Below are 22,173 nucleotides of genomic sequence, written 5' to 3' on the forward strand. Positions count from 1 at the left end.
CAGAAAGAATAGTGGGCCGTCAACTGCCACATGTTGGACATCCATTAGAAGTCTATCTAATATCTACCTACCAGGGTTTTAAGTCACATGGGATGGGACTATCCCAATTTTCTCATGGAATGGGATACGCTGCTATCCCACCCCATCCTGACACTTAAGATGGAGGATGTCTCAAGATGTCCTGATCAAGATGCTGGGACGCTAGCAGGACGGTCCTGTCCCGATACATAAGATAGTACCCTATCTCGATGTCCTACGGAACGTCCCGTTGGAACCTGAATCCTTGTCTACTACTACAATCATAAAAAATTGGATGGGCTGGGCCAAATCCATAGTTGGCATACAGCCTTGCATTAGATCATTTCTAGAACTACATGATACAAGCTATGACATGAGCCTAGGTTCCTAGCAAGAATGCACATCCAAAAGAAATAGAGCCTAACACTTCCATTCTGAAACACATACCAAATCTAAGAGGGTAATGACAATACCCTCTTCCCCTGATTTTAACAAGATGAAGTAGATTTTCATAATGGATAATATGAAACAAAGCTTCTAGAAGTCAATTCAGCTATGAAGATATTAGGGCCACCTAGGACTAATGTGTCCCTATCTAATATACTTTTTATCTTCTCACTGTGTTTGGAGGAGTAATTCAGCCAGAAAAGAGAGTGCTCTGTCTCATGCCCTAAGTCATCACAAGTGCCAGCCATACATGCCTACCCATAGAAAAGAAAGAAGATGAGGGACACCAGAAAACTTGGGTTTTCCTTTCCCATTGTAGTGCCCAAATAAGTGCCCTATCGGAGTGCCATGACTGGTATAACCATCAAGAAATGTTAGGTCCTCTGCTGAAATAGTGGTTACCAGAAAACCCTATGTGCATTAAGTTTTGTAACAAATTATAATTCCACTCACGATACTATTAGCATTCTATGGCCAACAAGAGCTCGATTAAGCAACCACCAAAAGTTTGATGACTTTGTGGATTAAGATATTATTGTTAGCCGTGCCAATTCATGCTGCCCAGTATGTACAGTCTCTAGGCTGGATTGGCATAGGGAATGGGGATGATGCTAGGTACCTTGGGAACTCTTGGATACTATCCTAATATCAAATCATGGCAATTCAGCATGGCTGGTACCACTCTATAGCAAGCCAATGAGGCAACAGCCAATGAGGCAATGGAACCTTTATTTTTCCTTTGGCTAATTTGAACCTCTTCCAACCAAGTTTTGGGCATGTGGATCTTATACGATAGAGTTAAAAAATTCAAGCATCCATTATCAAATTTTTCAAGGATCAATGACAAAGAAATCACCCTAGCAAGTCATATCCTTTGCCGACCTTTTTTTTCGGAATCCAAATATAATGAATATGTTTTTTTTAAAAAAAAAATTATTGCTAAGCAACTTAAGCTTAAATCTATAATCAAGATAAGTTTTCTTACAAAGATGCTTCCAATAAAAACACATAACAATCCCCTCATATTAAAGACAAAATGATGTGTTAAGATGACTAATTATATATGTTATAAAGTAGAGCCTGACCTAAATACCAAAAAAAAAAAAGACCAAGCCAACTTATATTTATAATTATTTAAATAAAAATTATACTAGCATGTTTACACTATAAATATGCACTTGCTACCTTAAAATGCTAATTCTTTAGACTATTCTGGCTCATTTAAGGTTTGACACACATGTTCACTAAAAGCTAGTGTAAATTCAAACTCAGCTCTATCAAATTACTTTTATAGAAGTAGGCTTTTAAATGTTATTAGCTAGTGACTAATCAACAAAAGTCCTCAAGAAATTTCAATTTTGGAATTAATCTGCATTTCTAAAATATTTCCTATAGAATTTGAAAAAAAAAATTAAAAAAATTATGAGCCATGTCAGACAATGAAACGTTATCTTCTAAATTAAATAATTTTAGTTTCACGCTAACACCTTAATGTATTACTTGTACTTATTATTTATTCAACTAATATAATACTTAAATATATAAATTATATGTTTATAACCAAGGAAAAAAAATATGGCATTTCTCCATGTCCCATGTAAGCAAGAATTGAAGTGCATTCACTTAACTTGAATTTCAGGAATAAAAATATAACTAAAAAATACAAAACATATTTAAAATTAGTAAGCAGATAAAAAATAGATATTCATGAAGCAGATCTTCAAATTGCTGAGCTGGTGGCTTTATATTCTTAATTGCTGATGTTAAGTCAGCCTCCTTGTGAATGACCATCTAGGTGCAACTAAGTATTTGTTCAAGCAAGCTTTTAACAATAAGTAGATTTGGATCTTCCTTCTTTATCTTTAACAGGGTTTCCTTGATGAGTAAGAGCACAATCTTCTGCCATGTTTAGGTGTTTTAGTGAGACACCAACTAGTCATATTGACCTTGTAGTATATGGCAAGCAACTAAAGATGTTCCGCGACATGACACACTATTATCAAAAGTATTACCCTAGATAAGTCTACAAGCCAATATTGGACCTCATTGCATTTCTTGAACTAGAGAATTTGTGTATGAGGAGAAACACTTCTCCACCTTCAACGTCTGTCGATGACTTCCTGGGAGGCAATGTTTGTGACAAGCATGAAATATGCAGGTCATGCAGTCAATTCTCCTCTCCAACCTTCATTGCAAATGTCATGCTCCGCAAACTGACTATAGCTTTTGCCTTGATCTCCTTCAAGCTCCATAATAGGTTCATTTTTTGGCTCATCATAAATGGTTTTACTAACTCTCATTGATCAGTGACCTTGTCATGTTCATCGAGATTGTTGTTCCACTTATCGTCTACACCATGATGTAGACTTTGAAAGGGAGGCATAAGCAAGGCATGGAGCTAGAGTCTCCATTAGTGTAGCAAGAAGGTAGCATGCCTGTCTCATGGTGAGGCTCACAAGGACTCAACTGCTCAAAACCACCTCATGCTGCCCAGACAGATAATGATCTTCAGTAATGCTAGATGATGAGGCAATTTTGGCACCCTTGGAGGAAAAAGATTTGGCATACATGGACATACTAGCATGTGCATCAGTAGGTCTTCCCTTAGCTGTACACACTGATTATAGTTTCTTTATGTGTAATGTCCTGTGGTAGGCATTATTTGCACACAAGATGATGTGCTCATTAATGCTCTTATATAAGGAAACCAAAACGTTTTGAGATGGTGGCTACATGGGTTCATTAACTTTTGTATGGCGGCACAAAACAAAGATTTAAACCTCTTTTATAGTCAGTGACAGTCCTCTTGCCCTAAGAATACTTAACCAAGAATAAGTGGCAACACATGTCTTTCTTCATCTTTGGCCAACCAATAACATCTTTCCAATGCTCATTTAATAACATTGGATGTTCTCCCAGCAGAAAGATGCATAGCCTCATAGTTTCCATGTCACATTCCCTTACTTCTTGTTGTCCAGGGCATCCATGGCTATCACGAACCTATCGATATAGTGATCCAACCATGAAATCCTACATCATGTCCAATGAAACTCAGAAAGCTCATGTTTGGTGCCTATCACAATTTTGCACCGCTCCTTCAAATGGGGAAAGATGAGTTAGCCCTAGATTTAGAGCATAGAGGTCAAAGGGGTTCGTGACTTGCTTGGAAGTTGCATCAAGTGGCATGTCATCTTCCCAATACAATCCTCTAAGGCAATAACCATGGTCGACCACACATGGATTGATCTCCAACACTAGGGTATTCTATGTGCCCTAGCAAACCATGGCTTCAACATCCATGGACAACACTGCAAATGAATCAGAACCACTTCAATATTAAAATAGCAGTATAGCACACACGGTAGTCTCTCTATAAGAGGATGAATATCTACCAGTTGGACTAGCAAGATTGGAGGAAGAAAACAACATGAATGAAACTAACCACTCATAAAGCAAATAAATTTAAACTAAGTTGTCCATGTAAAAACCTTCAAACCTAATCATGAATGTTGTCCATACTCATTCATAGCTAAATAGGAACGAGATTTACAATAATGGAAAGAAAAAAAAAAGTCTCATGATCTCATCATAATCTGGTCCTGTGACTGATAGGAACCTAATGGCATCTTTGCTTGGTTATCATGCCAGAACTTCTCCATTATATGTTTAATTTCTGAGTGTCTAAACTAGACAGCAAACAAAAACTTAGGTCCAGATTAGTCATCTCACCTTTTTGCTTCTTCCGATCTGCCTTCAACAAACTCCAGGCAGGAATGAACGACCAATTTGATGGCTACAAAATGCTAGCCCTAACTCATATCAATAACAAATGACCACTTGTAGCAAGCAGCCATTATATATGTTTCCACATGAATGACACCATGCTAGCCCCAATTTTGTCATTTCAAGAGTTGTGATATTAATGGTTATTAAAATTAATCACAAGATTCTAATGCATATCTATTCCCTATTCTACTGGTAATATGCAACTTTTCAGTATATCACAAGATTCTATTGCATATCTATCCCTATTCTACTGGTAATATGCAACTTTTCAGTATATAGTAGGGATGGCAACAGGTCGGGTCAGCCAATATCAGAACCTGCTCTGCAATTAAAAACCCCATACCCATAACCGCTCCGTACCCACTGCGGGTCAGGTCGAGTCGGGTCAAGCAGAGATGCAGGTGTCAAGTTGGATAGATAAGAGGGGTTGGATCAAGTCAGATCGGGTCGGGTACATATAAACATTAGAAAATAATTATAATTTTGAAAGGGAGATATAAATTATAAATTATATCAAGTCGGATTAAGGGTGGGGCATACCATTATCCGTATCCAATCCGAACCCACTTCGAATATTTTTTCTAGAACCCATACCTATCACGGATTCTAACCAGGTCGGATAAAACCTGTCCCATGCGGGTTGGGTCGAGTAAGATATCTGGCGGGTCAATTAAAATTACCATCCCTAATATATATTCAATACCAACTAAATCCATTTAACAACAAATTGTGATGCTTGCGAACCTCTTAATTATGCAATGCATGGATAAGCATGCCATGAATAGGTCCTCCTTACCATTTGTTCATTTATTGTATCTTTTGTTCATTACAATATCTCCTATGTTATCTCACAATATCCTCAAGAATCATATAGCTTTTAACAGTCTACACATTGACATTGAATTTCACTTATTATTGTTTTTTGAAAAGTTAGTTTGTTACAATACCCGATGGTCTTGTAGCTTAGATACATGTCAAAGGCTGACCAAAGAAACAAAAAGATTTGACATCAGCCTGATTTAAACTAATTTAGAAGGCTGATACAAGTTGATCTTGAAGATATGATCAAATATGGCTGAAATCATCAAATCTAGACAGATTTGGAAGGATGGCTAATATAATCAAATCTTGGCAGATTATAAAATCTTGAAAATATCATAGGATATGGCCGATATCATCAAATCTAGATAGATTTGAAAGGATGGCAAATATAATCAAATCCTGGCAGATTACAAGAGTTATTCTTTCCCCTTATTTAAAATTTCTTACCCTTTTAGCAAGAAACAAATTTAGATGCATTCGTGAATAGGTTCAAAGAACCTTGCTAATATAAATAAAAGTGCCTGGTCCTTAGAAAATGAATCTGAAGTTGTAATTTCTCATTTTTCTACATTAGTCCCAGCAATAGCATAATTTTCCCTTCTACCTCTTGTTCTTGAAGGTATTTCTCTCCTTCGAAGTAGAAAAGCCGTCGTTAGGAGCAGAACATCCTAACAAATTGGTTCCATTGTCGGGATACTAACTCTGGCGATCTTCACCGATGAACACATCAACCGAATCCTTTATAATGACCGAAGATTCAACGGACGTAACTTGTCATGATGATCAACCCTTGGAGTAGCTATCGCTCGAAGAGATGTTCCGATTTTTTATGACGAGCCAAACCAACCCGACGAAAGCAATACAAAGCCTGACGGAGTCCGTGCAAGAGACTTTTTGCAAAGAAAAGTTTCCAGCCAGAGAAGGGGAGTGTTCATAAACATACTCCGATGCTCCCATACAAGTCGATGGTGCCGAATTTCTTTAGTCCTCTCACCCTAATCCAAAATGGGACAAGGTCCAACGAGTTGAGAATACCATACCCCCTCCGATGTTTACTGAAGGAGGGGAGGTGAACTCCTCACAAGTGCTCGGCCTCCATACAGGGAGAGGAACCGCTATGGTGGTATCCCAAATAACCAACCATCCTAACTTAACCGTTGAGATCATTGGACATATCCATTCACATCATCATGCTAGTGGACAACAAGCAGCTCGCCAGTCTACAACCGACTGCCTTCAAGAAGACCTAAATCATACCCTTGGGGTCAAACGATACCCGGATCAACACCAATCAGCACTGCATCAATCTTGCAACTATAATTCTGTACTGCCCAGTGCCCATGATGTTTGGCACTTATACCGTCCCTCATACTACACCTTTGGGCCCAACTGCTTTTTCCTTTGGAGGTGGCCAGTTGGGCATAGATCTTGAACAAAAAGGGGTTGATTTTGTCCAAAATTTACTTCCAACGCATACCACCAACATTCCGGACCACCACAGACCTAATAGGATTCTACCTAAAGAGTTGCCACACCACAAACCTCCTGATAGGATTGACGAGAAACTCTGCACCTGCCTCCTACCGCAGGGTTTTAGATGTGATCAGGTCGAGTCTCGGTAACGATAGAGGATGGAGAGGGAGATGGCGACATCAAGAGAGATGTCGAGTGCAAGGTGGACAGCAGCAATGAACCATCCGAGGATTTGAACTGGCTCGTCAGCAATTACAGCTATGACGAGGTCGAGACATTATCTAAAGAAATCGAAGAGGAAAGCCAAATGTTTGAAGAGCTTTTGAGGATTAAGGAGATTCTCGCCATCAAGCATGATCAATCGGATAGTGTCTTATTTGACTCACTGAGGAGGCTGCAGCTGATGGAGCTTTCTGTAGAGACGTTGAAGGCAATGAAATTGGAAGGGCGTTAAGGATATACAGAAACACAATTCAAAGCAAATTCACCATCTTGTGCGCACCCTCATTGATGGTTGGAAAGTTTTGGTTGATAATGGGTCAGTGCGATAGCTGCCATTCAGATAATTCACCAGTCTCTATCAATTCTTCTGTCACAGTTGAGGAAGGACTTCCTTCGCCTCCCTTGGATCAGGAAGCTTTATTGGCTACACAGATTACTTGCATCTAGCTATCTGAGTTCTTCAATGGAATGGATGACGACGGAAATTTGAGAAATAATGGAGAGATTGACAGAAACAGAAAAAACAGAAAGAGACATCCAGTGAATCAAGAACCAGTACGGAAGCAACAACCTCCACACCAGCCTGTTGTTACTAAAGATAGGGGATAGGTGAGGAAACAAGAACCAGCGATGAGGCAAACAAAGCCACAGGAAGTCTCTGCTCTCCAAGCTAAGCCTCAAGACGTTCTGAGGGAAGAAAGCAAGCCTGTCAGTGCTGACTTTGGGTCTAGGAGACCACAAGGCTATCTTCTAAGCAGAAAGCTGGTGCTAAGATGAAAGCTAAACAACAAAACTTTATGCTACACAGTGGAAGCCTCCAATAATTCCACAAGATAACTCAAAATATTCTAAAAAGGCATTGGTTTGGGCCAAGTTGGAGGCAGCAAAAAGGAAACTCACAAGGATTACCAACAAGTTGAAAAAGCAAAGAAACAGAGAACAATACAAATGATAGAGCTGCATGATATACCAAAGCAGAGCCATCGCCATAGATAACTTAATATGAAACCTCAAAACAACTTCAGAAGCTAGGCGAATGGGCATTATTAGTTGGCATTTTTTATTCCCTTACATTGCACCTTGAGGACAAGATGAAACTAAAGAAGGGGGGAATGTTACGGTACCCGACGGTCTTGTAGCTTAGGTACATATCAAGGGCTAACCAAGGAAACAAAAGGATTTGACATCAGCCTGATTTAAACCAATTTAGAAGGCTGATACAAGTTGATCTTGAAGATATGATCAAATATGGCTGAAATCATCAAATCTAGACAGATTTGGAAGGATGGCTAATATGATCAAATCTTGACAGATTATAAAATCTTGAAGATATGATAGGATATAGCCAATATCATTAAATCTAGATAGATTTGGAAGGATGGCGAATGCAATCAAATTCTGACAGATTACAAGGGTTATTCTTTCCCCTTATTTAAAATCTCTTACCCTTTTAGCAAGGAATGAATGTAGATGCATTCGTGGATAGGTTCAAAGGACCTTACTAATATAAATAGGGGTGATTGATCCTTAGAAGATGAATCTAATGTCGTAATTTCTCATTTTTCTGCATTAATCCCAGCAATAGCATAATTTTTCCTTCTATCTCTTATTCTTGGAGGTACTTCTCTCCCTCGAAGCGGAGAAGCCGTCGTTAGGAGTGGAACATCCTAACATAGTTCATCTTGTTGCGTTCTTCAAATAATGCGAACAACATTAGGACCTTCTAATCACCCACCAACATATCTTTAGGGAGGTATCAGATGCCATATTGGTGTATATAATTGTAAAACATGGTCCCATATTTAAAAAATGTCTGTTTCCCACTAAAAAACAATGAAAGCAACCTAGATAAAAGGAAAAATGTGTATCTTAGCTCACTGATTATGTGCCTTTCAGGAGTTCCATATTGTTGTAGGTGCACATTTACCATTTGCAAAGTTAATACATACATTGGTGAGAAAACCGATGTAAGGATTGGCTGGGTAGAGGTTGTATAAGATTACAACAAGTGGTATTAGTGGCATAGTTAATCGTGGCACACTAAAGTTAGTAGCAAACCTGATTTACAAGAAAATGATACAGCTGAATTACAGATGTATCCAGAGAATGACTTGATGTGCTAAATAGATAAAATTCTACTCCCTATGAGGGCTAAAGGATCAAATTGTTCGTGTTCATTCAAAAGATTCTGAAGATTAGACAAGAAGGATAATATATGCTTACAAAAACATATAAAAAAAATGTTAACAAGATAAAGAGTTACCAATTTTATGAGGGCTAAAGAACCACCTGATGCAATAATGGACGGATCCAAAGGATGAAGGGATCTGAATCTGATCACTCGATGGAGAACATAGAGGGGTATTTTAGGCCCTCATCCTACATCATGGAGTTCTCGTAAGGCCGATTGCTGCCCTTGAAGCATGAACCATCCAGACCTCATCGTATGTTAAATCTGTAGCTATCTCGGAGTTGTGGTCATTAGATTACTTGGCCCTTACGTATTAAAGCTCAAATTACCTGGTTATCAAGTTTCTTGACCTACAAGTTGCTTGGGCCCTATGATAAGTTATTTGGTTCAAGGTTTTAAATAGAAGTGGTGTTGTGAATTTCATTTTTGAGTTGAATTCAACTGCTACAATGTATGGGAAAGGTCAAAGACAGTCTCCGACTCTTGAGTTGTATTGTGATGTGAACTTCATTATTGCGAAAGAAAGTGGTTTCTCCCTCGTCCCCCTCTCCTCTCTCCCCCTTGTGTCTTTTTCCTACTCCTATTTCTCTGTTCATGATCCATCTTAATTCTTTATAGCATCCGCCGTTTGTGCTGAACTGCTGATGCCTGCTAATATTCCCTTTGCACTCTTCTAAACATCTTAGTTTCTCACTACAATTTGACATTTGCTTATGCATCAACTACACCCTCTTGGAATCCTTTTTACGACCTTCAGTATTAGATTGTTAACATCCTTAGGACCCTGTCAGACCAAGGTTCAAATCTCAGCTTTCCTGTACTCTATTGAGTCTATTGACCTGTATTGGATGCCATATTAACCTGTATTGACACAGGGGTATCAACTAGTTCAGATAGACATGGATATGCATTGGGACTACATCAACATCACAAGGACTAAAATACGCGAGCTGACCTTCAGAATAAACAGTCAAGAGCTAAAAGAAAATAGCCAATGATAAATAGGGCACAACTCTCTAAGCAAAATAAGAAAAGATAGCTTGGTATGGTAATTGAAGCATAGCAACCATGCTCCAAGAAAAATTTACTGGAAAAGAAAAATTTTACATGCTCCAAGAGATACAAAGCTAAGTAAATCTAGAAACAGTACTAACCTCCACATGGAGAGAAAGCTTGTCCATTTGTTCACCATAATTTGGCAAAGCTTGAACAACCTTTTGCAAATCTCTAGTTGACAGCTCACCACGATCTCTAAATAACAAAATGAAGAAGACAAGGAGCGTGCAATACAAAAAGTTAATGGGTATACAAAAGCTCGACTTCATCTTTCACTAATTACCAAACAAATACTTTAATTTACATCCAGACAAATTTTATTTGAACAAACTAACACTAAATATTCAAATCATATACTGTATTATCCCAAGAAAACATCATGTAGATTGTAATGCTTTAGAATTGGTCATCTATAAAAAGAATAAGGGATTTTTTTTTTCTGACCAAGCATGCCTAAACAGGAAAAAAAACAGTACAGACTAGTCCACTCAAATTTTCAAATACAAATTGTTGTACCACTAGAATGATGGTTTGGCTTATCTTATTTGAGTAATTCCACATTCTACTTGTTGGGCAGATCTACAAATTGCTTCTTCCACAAAATTATACAAGAATACCATTAGAAAATTTAAAAAAAAATGCATGAAAACAGAAACAAGGATTATGAAGTGAAAAAAATAAAATAATATAACAAGTTAACTAATAAAAATCACAACACCATAAATTCCACCAAATGTGTAATTTGATAACCAAATTAAGACTCCTTATAATAATTCAACAGCGTCAGACTGTCAGTAGCTGTAGAATATATATGTACACTGAATAATAGCAAAGCATGTGGCTGGTGCATAGATTTCTTGCTGGACAAATTTACCATAATTTATGCAGCAAAATGTTGTACAGAATATGATGCATGCTTCAGAGGAATTTTCTTGTATTAAAGGCCAAGGAAAACTAAAATTCCGATGTGCAGACACTAGTGTTGCAACTTAAAACTCTTTTAAAATTTCCTGGACCCTTCATCATGCACTACGGAAATATTCTGAAGAATTCTCCAAAATGCTTCAACAAAAAGGTTTTATATCTCAGATTTGCTTTCAGTTTTTGTCTCCTGAGTAGAGTTCTTGATAGTTTTGCTCCAAATTTTGCAGTTTCAATTAAAAAAAAAAAGTCAAAAAAAATCAAGAACTAAGAAAATAAGAAATGAAATAAGGCAGGTTATTTACCATCATTTTATTGTCTAAAGAGCGATCGATGTTTAATATTCTTAAATGTAAGGTATGAAAATGAACAACTATGTCCCTAAATTATGGAGTGGATTAGATTTTGCTAGAAATCTGTCTATTAAGTCCTTATATTAGCAGATTGGCCAGTTATGTTAAATTTTCCACTCTAACCCCTCAAGCAGATTCACAGTTTTCGTATCATTCTGCCCGTTCAACCCCCTAATTGAGATCAATGATTTCCATGTCACTCCTATCTGAAATCTGTAGTGGATGTGTCATTATGATTTATTATCAGAAGCTGACAACAAAGTATGTTTCACTTAATGATTGCTAATAGTAAAACTATTAGTAGCCTAGAAGCAACATATGGAGAATCACAACAGACTCTGTACGACTATCAAATTCAAAAATCAAAACCTTAAGTCAAACACTGTAACAAATTTCAAATTTCAGGTGAATGATCCCTGACACTCAAACAGCACAAAGTCACAGTAATGAACATGCATGCACAATCATAAGTAAGATTTTGTCCAGATCTTGTGATCTAATGTTTGTATGGTTTTCTTTGTAACCATCCTGTAAGAACACATGAGAAACCAACAATCTAGTTGTCACCAAATGCCAATATGCTGCCAAGACTAGGGAACCTCAGATAACACCACTTCTACCATTAAGTGACTACGATCAACCAAGATTAGTACAGGAACAAGCATAAACTTGCACCTTGGATTTTCATGAAGACATGAAGCCTTATGCAACAAGCATAATTGTATGGGGGCAGGGGGTGGTTTATGAAGGTTTTGCATGTCATAGGGTTTGGTTGGATACTAAAATTCCTAAAATGGGTTTGTAGAGAGTTCCACATGCATTATGCAATCTGCAACTATATACAATTTGAAGAGGAGAGATGAAGACAATTGGAATGATAGATAGGAGGAAAGAGGAATAAATGTAGAGGAAAGAAAAGGATAAAAGAAGAACACTAGAGAAGATGGGATATATGTTTCAGATCCGAATGAAACAGTATCTTAACTGAAATAAAGGAGAAAAGTGAAGAATTAAAGAATGAGAAATGGGAAGAGCAAGGTTCACAATCTCGGAATCAGACCCTGTAACAGTACAATGTTGGCAAAGTGTCAATACACCTGGTATGAGAGTCAATTCAGCATACCGAGATTCCGTATGCCTCCACACTGAATCTTGGTTTGGTACCAGAACAATACGATATGCCAAGTACGAGGAAGCATGCACTAGTACTGCAAACCATGAGGGAGGATCTTGTTGTTTGGATGACCTTTTTAATCAAAACTCATCGTGTAAACCACCTATAATTCGTGTGCCTCTCGTCAATACTAATAAAACAACTCAACATAAATTACCAAAATGCCACTAGTAAGTCATTGACCTCAGAAAACATAATTCTGAGCAACAATGGCTTAAATAGCTCCGACTTTTTCAACATTCTAAATACTGCTTAAAATATCCTCACATAACTTCCAAAAAAAAAAAAAATCATATAGAGTCATCACATGCCCAACCATGATTGTGTCAACATCAACGTGTGCCATTGCTGGGTCTAAAGCATAGCATAAAAGCTCAAGGCCTGTGATGAATGAGGTTAGCAATGTCACATGCATGACTTCTCCTACACTTGTGTTCCAGTGTTGCTCTTGCTCGTCTTTGCAGGCACAAAATAATTGCACTTAGCCACTTACAGAGAAAGGCACTATGTGGAACCTTCTAAATTGGACTTGACAGTTAAGATATTAATCCTTAATAAGATTAAAATAATTGAAGTAATAAGTCATGTCAAGGAAAATGGAAATGGCATATTCTTGACTAGATGGCTTCAAATGGCAGCACACAATCAGCTAGGCCATCATTCATGACTTTTGGGAATCAAATGAACAAAGGAAAACTAATTGTACATCAAATTTATCAATCCTACGTACTCAGCCAAACTATGCCCTTGTGGAGGAAGTTTAACGAATGTACTGCATTCTGGACCAGAAAATTATATTTATTTCAAATGGAGAGAAATGACAGGTAACAGCATTTGGGATTAAATCCAGGGCTGGAAAGCTACCATTGGATGGCAGTTTATTTGATTCGACATGCACTTGCTACCAGGAATATTACTACGAAGATGCCAACAACCCAGGACAGCCAAAAAAAGAAGGTGACAGATTAACTTCCAGGTGCTATCTGTTGAAGAACATTTTAAGCACCTAATGACCTCTCACAGCCAGGCTATAATTGGTACAATTCTCAGATTTCACAAACACATAGACAAATCCTCAACAGAACCCATTATCCATAAGCATTTATCTGCCCATTTGTAGTGGCTAAACCCATGTAAGTTATCGTAACAATTCTGAGAGAATTTTGTTATAATTAATTGAAAAAATTATGCAACTAATGATAAACAACAAAATTAAAAACAAAAAAGAAAAAGCAACCAGCATTATCATAACTAGAAATTTGAAGACAAAATCTTCATTATTAACCATCACTGAGGAATCATCACAGTTCATATGGTCAGGCAACATTTTTACCTGATAGCAAAGCCCATAAAATTCTCCAAATAAAGAGTATAAATATCAGTATTTATTTATTATCTACATTATAATGATGGCTGTAAGCAAACCACAAATATATGCCCTGATTAAGCTACAGGTATTATCTATTCAACAATCACCTTGAGCTCTGGTGAATCTGCGCTGCCTTATTCTTCATTATGAAATTAGTCATCTTCTCATGTAACCTTTCACTAGCCTGCAATGACAATTGATTGACAAGTAGAATTCATGGCAAGTGATCAACAGAGGAGCACTCATAACTTAGATCTATCAAAGCAAAAATAAATTATAAATAAATTGTCAAACTTACATCTGCTATATGCGCATGCCGAAGTTCAAGCCAGATTGGATCATGATCTTCCAAAAGAACCTCTTTCTTTTCAGTTTTTTGTTTTCCATCTTTGGTTTCAACTTTCACCTAAATATCTTGAAGCAAGAACCTAAACCATATGCTACAAGAGGACACCAGATTGAAACTACTTAAAAATTATGAATGAATAGGCTCACCTCATGTATGTATTTGTTGCCCTCCATATTTAGCAAATCATGGCACATGGCATCATAGGTCCACTCATGGATAATAGGAGCAATCTATGAGGCACAGGAAAAGGCAGACCAAAATAAAGCCATAACCCACTGGCCTCTCAAAGAACCCAATAGCTCAAAGATTATAGAAGACCGTAAATTATACCTGGTCTATTGTTCGATCAACAATGAGTAACTCACATGTCTCCCCCTGGGGAAAATCAGGAATTGTAGATTTGTATTTCGCAAGACAGTTCCAAACTGCAGCAGCAAGCTTTGTTGGGACTAAATCACGAAGTGTTGTCACAGTAGAAACATCTAATGATGATTTGGCAGCACGGTAGCGCACATAAGGAAATTCCTAAGAACAGGTAAAGGATATCACAAACAATAGCAAAAAAACACTCTTGTGGAAAGTGGAACTCCTGAGTTCTATTATAGAGGAAAAAATGGACCTTAGACACCAATACCTAGAGAGTCTCCAAACTCAAAGACAGTGGTAGAAAACACAATCAACAAAAGAAAACAGAACCATTCAAAAGGGCTCTGTTATCAGGTTATACATTTTTAGTATGCCAATATTGCCACTATACAGCAATTATTAAGATAAAATGTCTATGTTCAGTTAAATACCACCACAATAAGTAATTATTTCCAATTTCAAAAGATGCAAAATTCTAACTTTACAAAAGTATATGGAAAACACATAAAACTAACACCACATAGCTGGGATAAGAGTTGCTGCTGTCTTATCTCATTATCTCTAATAAACAAATCACTTAGTAACTGACTATAAGGGAGATTATAAAGAGAAAATTCTTGCCAACTATTAACAAACAAGGAAAAAGACATGCACACAAATGGAAAAAAAGCGAAAGTTATATGAAATTATAGACAAAATGATGAAAGTGACAAACAAGACATATATTCTGCATCATCATAAGACTCAGCCTATATATACTTTCCAGTTTCCAAGGTTGGCAAATCCAATATCAAGAACCATACCACTACATTAACAGTTAGGTGCAGTGCAATATGTACCCCATTCCAAGAGAGGCTTTCTACACTTTTTCTTACTCCCCAGCCATGGCGTCGCCCAAAACTAGGCAATATGGGTTGGGTACCAGGTGGTACAGGACAGTTCTGCTGGGTTTGGACCAGTATGGCCTAGTTTAGCTCATATACTGAACTGAACCTTGATTCTATACCCATGCCCTACTATTACAATATGGTATGAGCAGCATGGGTCAATACAGAAGACCTTAGTCTAATGGGTCCGAAAAAGGGTAGTACCAGAATGGGTGAGTCCAAGAACTCATTGCTCGGACACCTGCATGTTTCTGCACCTAATTGTTTTGAGAGAGAGAGAGAGAGAGAAAGAAGAGAGACAAGAGACAGAGAGAGACTTCAGAAAGTCTCATGGATGTTCAAAGCTATCATATCTCCGACATCTGGTCTAGTGAAATTAAAATTATCTTTTAATTCATTGCTATCAATTATAATTTCCTGAAATTCTACCGTGGAAGTTTTAAAGAAAATACTGATATATCTGTAAGCACAACATATTGTTTTCCAAGAGAAAGGAACATCTCTCAAAACATTAAAATATATTACTATGAAGTGTTATGGAGACATTTGTATAGAAAAAGGCGGTCTTATGTACATACCCTCAATGAAGCAAATGTTGTAGCAATACGAGTGGCCATTGTATTCAAACAGGCATTATACTTGTGAGAACCTTCCACATTTTCCCCAAATAATTCCTCCAAAGCCCTCTCATGGTCCGTCACAAAGCCCTAGCAGGCATAAGTCATGATAGTGTAAAATTAGATGCACATGTTCTTAAAATAGTCACCATGTAAATGTGGAACCGAAAGGACAAATTGAGTGCATCCATGCATGATGAGCCATTTCAGATAAATCACATTACAATATAGATATACAAGAAACCATGATAGAATGCAAAGTGACAGCTGACAATAAAGAAAAGATAATGATTGTTACCTGACTATCAATAGCGAAGTATTCCAAATTCATCTGCAAACATTAAGGAATGAAGAAGACCATGAAATAAATATAACTTTCAAATGAAAAAAGCTACATAGGTCCATCAACACAATAAAGTTATTTAAACATGACAAATCTACTCATTAATGTAAAATGAATTTGACAATGCAAGAGAAATGACAAAAGTAAATAAACTACCTCACTCAATGCAGCTATGCGTGGTAAGACACTGCTGTCCTTCTTAATCTGAGCCACTAGTTCCTTTTGTATAGATGAGCTGAAAAATACATAGGCCCTGGAACAAAATATATTAAATTATGGATACACAAATTTGACAAATCCAAGCTGAAGGCTGCCAAATATAACTACCCACTAGCCCAAACAACATCTGAATTGTAGACATACTTTCTGTACAAAGGAGATCTTCCTGACATGTCAGAGAGGAATAGGGCAACACTGCACAGGAGCAACAAAGTATGGTGAGAAATGTTACAAACATAACTATATCATTAGAAGAAAAAACATGCATTTGCATATGTTTGGAAGACCATATACAACATCACCATCAGCTTTTATAGCAGCATGGATCATGTGTGAAAAGGGAAATTAGGATGCAGATGGTACAGGATTCCTGTAGATCATTTTTTTTTTTTTTAATCTACCTAAGTATACACTAAAGGAAGGAGGTCAGCTCCCAATCGATGATGATATACAAACAAAATATGCATGTTTCATTAAATTATCCTGGATTAACATACATCTCTAAAAAATTTTCTGTCATAATTCAATACAAATTTGCATTTGGGATTAACGAAAACTCAGGCACAACTGGATCATTTAAAAGGTTTTGGGTATTGACAAGAAAAGTTTTCTTTTCCATTTTTCTTCTTGTTTTCCTGTGGAAGGATCAAAGCCTTTTCATCTTTGTGACAACTGAAATATTGAAATCAGCAAGTCAGATAACTTCAAAAGCCAGCATTGTTGTTAAAATCTTACAATTCAAGAACAATATCAGACAATCCAGATCAAAATGCTCCTAAACAATCCCAATCTCATCCTTGGATCATGATCAACTAGGAAGATCATACAATATCTTGGATCATAAGGTCCAACTTGACCCTGTTTTACATAGTAAATCATGTGAAAGTCCATTTTCTATAATTTATTTGACATTTTAAATTTCATACTTTTAACTAATATGCATCAAGCATATAAAGTTAGTAACCCTTTATTGGAATTCAGGAGGTTACAATCCAAAGGCAAACAAAACCAGCATGATTCATGTAAATTTCTAAATTAATTCATATATGCCAAATAGATTACTGCCTAAATAGAAATTGATGATGGTATTGGTTTTTGTAATTACAATCACCAATGTCAACTCCATTCCATTATAAAAAACCAATCAAAAAGGTGAAATGTAGCATATTCTAAGGTCATAATACAACCACACATATACATCAAAAAGTTAAACGAACAGTAATACTGGTTTTGTAATTCTGTTCTGTACCACATATAAATTTGAAATCAATGGGCCCATTAATATCAATGGTAGGATAAAAGTGCAACAACCCAATATCTGCCTCTACACCTAGATAAAGGTCTGAAATCAGCAGAACTGAATTAATGTAGTTAAGTTCAATCATTTATTGAGTCTGATGGTATTTTACCAGTCCCTTTAAAGCATCAAAGACTAAATATCTGATGAAAATTACATGCTACTTTTTGTGAGAGATTTCATCTAAAGATAAAAGCTGTACTCTTTAAGGTTTTAAATCCCGTGGGACAAGACTGTCCCGAATTTTTTATGGAATGGGACGTACTTCCATCCTGCCCCATCCCGACACTTGGGGCAGAGAATGCCCCAAGATGTCCCGATCAGGACGCTAAAGAGACAGTCCTGTCCTGACATATGGGATGGTATCCCATCCCAATGTCTCGCAGGAACCTGAATCCTTGGTACTCTTATCACCAAGATTATTTAAATGAAGCAAGAGATAGTGAGGTGAGAGAGAGAGAGAGACACAGTGCCTTATATTTTTAAGGTTATCCACCTTAACCCTCTAAAGCAATGCAAGGTCTGACTTACAATTGACCATTTGACCTAACCTTCAAACAACCTGCTTTGCCCAACACACAAATGAAGCTGCATATGCAGCCTCCAAGGCTTCTGCAGCCTGCCTAGGCACCATCAATGTGACCCATCTGCAAACAGGGGCTGCTTGGCTCATATGCAATCACACATGTATACATATCATTTTCATGGAAACTAAAATTTGCTGCAAAGTTTATAATCTATTTCCAAAATTAAAAGTTCTAGATGCAATGACTACTTAAGATGCAAATTTTAGTTAAATTGAGTAAGTCTGGAGGTAAATGCAAGGGCACAGGTCATGCATTAGAGAAACTCATTAGAGAAAGCAAATGAAAGCAGATCTTCTAGTAAGCTCAAATTAACCTTATGTAGAAAAGCAAGGGCAGGATTACTAAAGAAAACAAATCAAATCCACCATCCAAAAAATAAAAATTTTACTTCTCTTTTGTCGGCTGGATAAAATATATGGCATCCATTGTGGGCAAGGGTTGCCTTCTTTTGTATAGGTCTTCCACCACTGCAAGGAAATTTTTTTTTAGCCATGTAAGCACCATATGGTCAGACTAAATTTCATAATTCACGAAAAAACAAAACTAAAGTAAGAAACTTCATTTTATAAACAAATAGAAGGAATCTAGGGGTCACTATGAGAGGTTTGAGAAAAACAGCTCAGTTGATGGTGAAGGTAAGGCACTCAGGGTTACCGGACCATAAGGTAAAGGTGAAGGTTAGGCACTCAGGGTTACTGGAGCATGAGGTAGTTATGTGTCAAAATTACTTCAATGAGACATAATGCATTAGAAATAAAGATGTAAAAGTTGAAGGTGAGAAAAAAAGAACATAAGCATTCTTATTAGTTTTGACCTATCTACAAGATAACCAGAAAGCATGGGGAAAAAAATTGATTTTAGCTGAAACATAAATAATGCGGAGACAAATATATTCAAACAAATTGGGGTCAACAGCCTTGATCTAGAACATCAACAAGAAATATAAGCAAAAAGGTACAATTTTCAAGAACTAGGTATCGTCAGCTTACATGAAACCCCTTCCTCTGTGATGTCCACCATCTTGCAAGAATTTGACATTATCCTGACAGTAACTTTGTCCATGATGAGCACCTAAAAAAATAATCAACAGAATTTTTTAAAATGCATGTTGTCACAAAGATTCACAAGGACAAAAAGCATCAAGGAACATTATAAGTTTGTTTGAAAAACTGTTCCCAAAGGCAGCCACTTCAACCACTTAGGCGGTCCCACAACTTCCTTGCTTGGTAACTAACTTCTTCAGCAGGTCATATATGCAACCCACTTGCCTAGCAGGTGTCCAAGAAGCTTTTAGTTCCCTTAGCAATCCAATCAAATAATAGGAGAGCTGGTTTGGAGTATTAGATATGTCAGCTGGCCAGGTTATAACCCTTCTCTTTCTTGTTGTGCCTTAATACCTTATGTTAGTAACATCTTATGTTTCCCCATGCTCTGTTACCCGATTATTTCCTATTATTAATTACTTGTGTATTTGTATTTTTATAAATTGTATTTCATTTTCGTCATCTAGTAAAGTTCATCAACATGAAGTTTTTAGTAAGTACTCTTGGAGGATCAAACAAATATTATTGTATATCGAGGAAAAAATAAACATATCATGAGTAAATTTTGGATGTTCATGATACCTTTTTCCAAAGAAAAATTTAAAGGCATGCACTAAAGGCACTGCCTTCTAACTTAGCATTATGAGGTAACTTAGCAGCAATAGTTTACAGATTCATGGAATACTTGAGCATTCGATGATGTTATTTATATGAACACATCACAGGCAAAAAATTATGCATAAATAACAATTCTATGGAAGGTGAGGATCTCATTACTTCAAAATCAGTGAAAGCAATTCAGTGTTATTGGTAAAGGGAACAACATAAATGCAGTATAGTAATGTGCAGTGGACACAATGACTTTGTGTCATTGGACTTTGGCATTATTTGGAATGGTCAATAGCCAAAGACAGGAGCTACTTTCTCAAAATTAATTCTGGAAGAAATTTCTAAGGTGTAATACCTAGGCCCTTAGGCCTAATAGAGGTAAGTAACCTAATGCTTCAAAGAGTATTTTCTAGTTATCTTTGAAATTTAATTTTTTTATTAAATTTGATTTAATGATCTCTGTTTTTTGTTTGTTAAAAAGGGACAAGCATTTTGTTAATACTATCCTAGTTGTTTTAGACAGTATGTATTTAGATATTCTTGTAGAAAGTTATTTTTGAACATATAACTTGCTTTGAGAAATAGAAAATTTGACTAAGTAGTTTGAGAAATTATATATATATATATATATATATATATATATATATATATATATATATATATATATATATATATTCACAACGTGGCTATGATCTGACCCTGCCAATGGGATTATACGTTGGACCTGTCAACTTGTTATCTAAGAAACCAGTTTCAACACCGAATACTGGTGATTAGAATAGTGGTATATGTTATTTGATATTTGGTGCATCCAATATCTGCTATCTGACCTATGCCACTGGATTATGCGTCCATAGAACGATGTTAGGTTTAGTATCAGTTTTTGAAAAGCATACCCTTGAAAAATAAAAGAAATATTATTCCCTGAATTTTGATATGCCCAGTCATGATGTGTTATAAATTATGTTTAATTTACTATGCACTAGCAAGCTTAGACCCCACTTTGATGTGTTATGTGACTTATTGAGTTGGGGTAACTCATTATTCTTTCTTTTTCTATTTTCAAAACCTAAATCATGAATTGCTCAGGACTTGGGATAGATTGCTTGGAGCAATTAGTACATCTAGTTGTCTTGGTCACCTTTGTCAGTTGGTTTTCTTATTAGTTTAGCTTATATCTGAAGATTTTTATCCGGATTGAATATTGATAATATTTTGGAATTTAATGACTCCTGTTACTCAGGAGTATTTGTTTATGAGAATAATTTGATCAGATCTTTGTTAAACTAATTTCCGAGGATTGAAAAAATTCTGTTATTGCTCTAAAATTATTGACTTGACCAGTAGCCTTGCATGCTTGTATCATCTACCTGGCAAGCATGTACTGGCTATCATGCTCTGAGTTCGAAGCATGACATAAGCTGTAAGACCATTGGAACCTTCCGTTATGTATTATAGGGAATTGAATCTAAAAGCTGTTGAGATATTAAAAGTAGGTCAACAGATGATCGACCATGGATCCAAAGGAGGCAAATTGATGCTCATTAAGAAACAGAAATTTAACTTTGTACATTGGATGGATGTTAGAAGATCAAGGAAACTCATAGTATATATAAGCGTCCTGTGAGACTACCAAAACCTGTACACTGTATACAGATACAACATCCACATGCGTTCTTAATATGCAACAAATTACATATTCTCTTTCAAGCTTTGTCATATATTTTGATTTTGTTGTGTTGGTCATCAGTAAACATGGTTAAATCATGCTAGCTTGTTTAAAAGATTAATTGAAACTATGCAATGCACATGTTGAGTTGTCATAGATATGAAGGATGAGCTATAAACCAGGGTATCTATTAATTAGTTAAGGATGATACTTTGATTATGTCATACATATAAATTAGCATCAAGCAATTAAAATTAGTTTATGTTCAAAAAATATTCTACCACAGAGTGCCGGTTATAATCATTTTACAGTCCCATGTATCTCTCTGCTAGTGCAAAGAAGCTTTGATATGACA

The 22,173-nt window shown here is 36.5% G+C and overlaps 1 protein-coding gene and 1 pseudogene across 3 annotated transcripts in view; one reads left to right on the forward strand and one right to left on the reverse strand.

Annotated features, from left to right (window-relative positions):
- The window catches only part of LOC105042714 (SNARE-interacting protein KEULE), a 62,411-nt gene that overhangs the window by 19,536 nt on the left and 20,702 nt on the right, over positions 1-22,173 (reverse strand). For all 3 annotated transcript variants that reach the window (XM_010920011.3, XM_010920008.4, XM_010920009.3), the window contains exons 3-13: positions 19,487-19,568; positions 18,886-18,964; positions 16,758-16,808; positions 16,551-16,647; positions 16,350-16,382; positions 16,013-16,141; positions 14,512-14,706; positions 14,328-14,411; positions 14,131-14,238; positions 13,940-14,016; positions 10,114-10,210 (exon numbers count right to left, since the gene is read on the reverse strand). In XM_010920011.3, the coding sequence (XP_010918313.2) occupies positions 10,114-10,210; positions 13,940-14,016; positions 14,131-14,238; positions 14,328-14,411; positions 14,512-14,706; positions 16,013-16,141; positions 16,350-16,382; positions 16,551-16,647; positions 16,758-16,808; positions 18,886-18,964; positions 19,487-19,568 (1,032 nt within the window). The remainder of the gene's footprint in view (positions 1-10,113; positions 10,211-13,939; positions 14,017-14,130; positions 14,239-14,327; positions 14,412-14,511; positions 14,707-16,012; positions 16,142-16,349; positions 16,383-16,550; positions 16,648-16,757; positions 16,809-18,885; positions 18,965-19,486; positions 19,569-22,173) is intronic.
- On the forward strand, positions 6,414-7,818 carry LOC114914069 (probable mediator of RNA polymerase II transcription subunit 26b; annotated as a pseudogene).

Source organism: Elaeis guineensis, chromosome 4 (assembly GCF_000442705.2).
Source record: "Elaeis guineensis isolate ETL-2024a chromosome 4, EG11, whole genome shotgun sequence".
Taxonomy (NCBI): Eukaryota; Viridiplantae; Streptophyta; class Magnoliopsida; order Arecales; family Arecaceae; genus Elaeis; species Elaeis guineensis.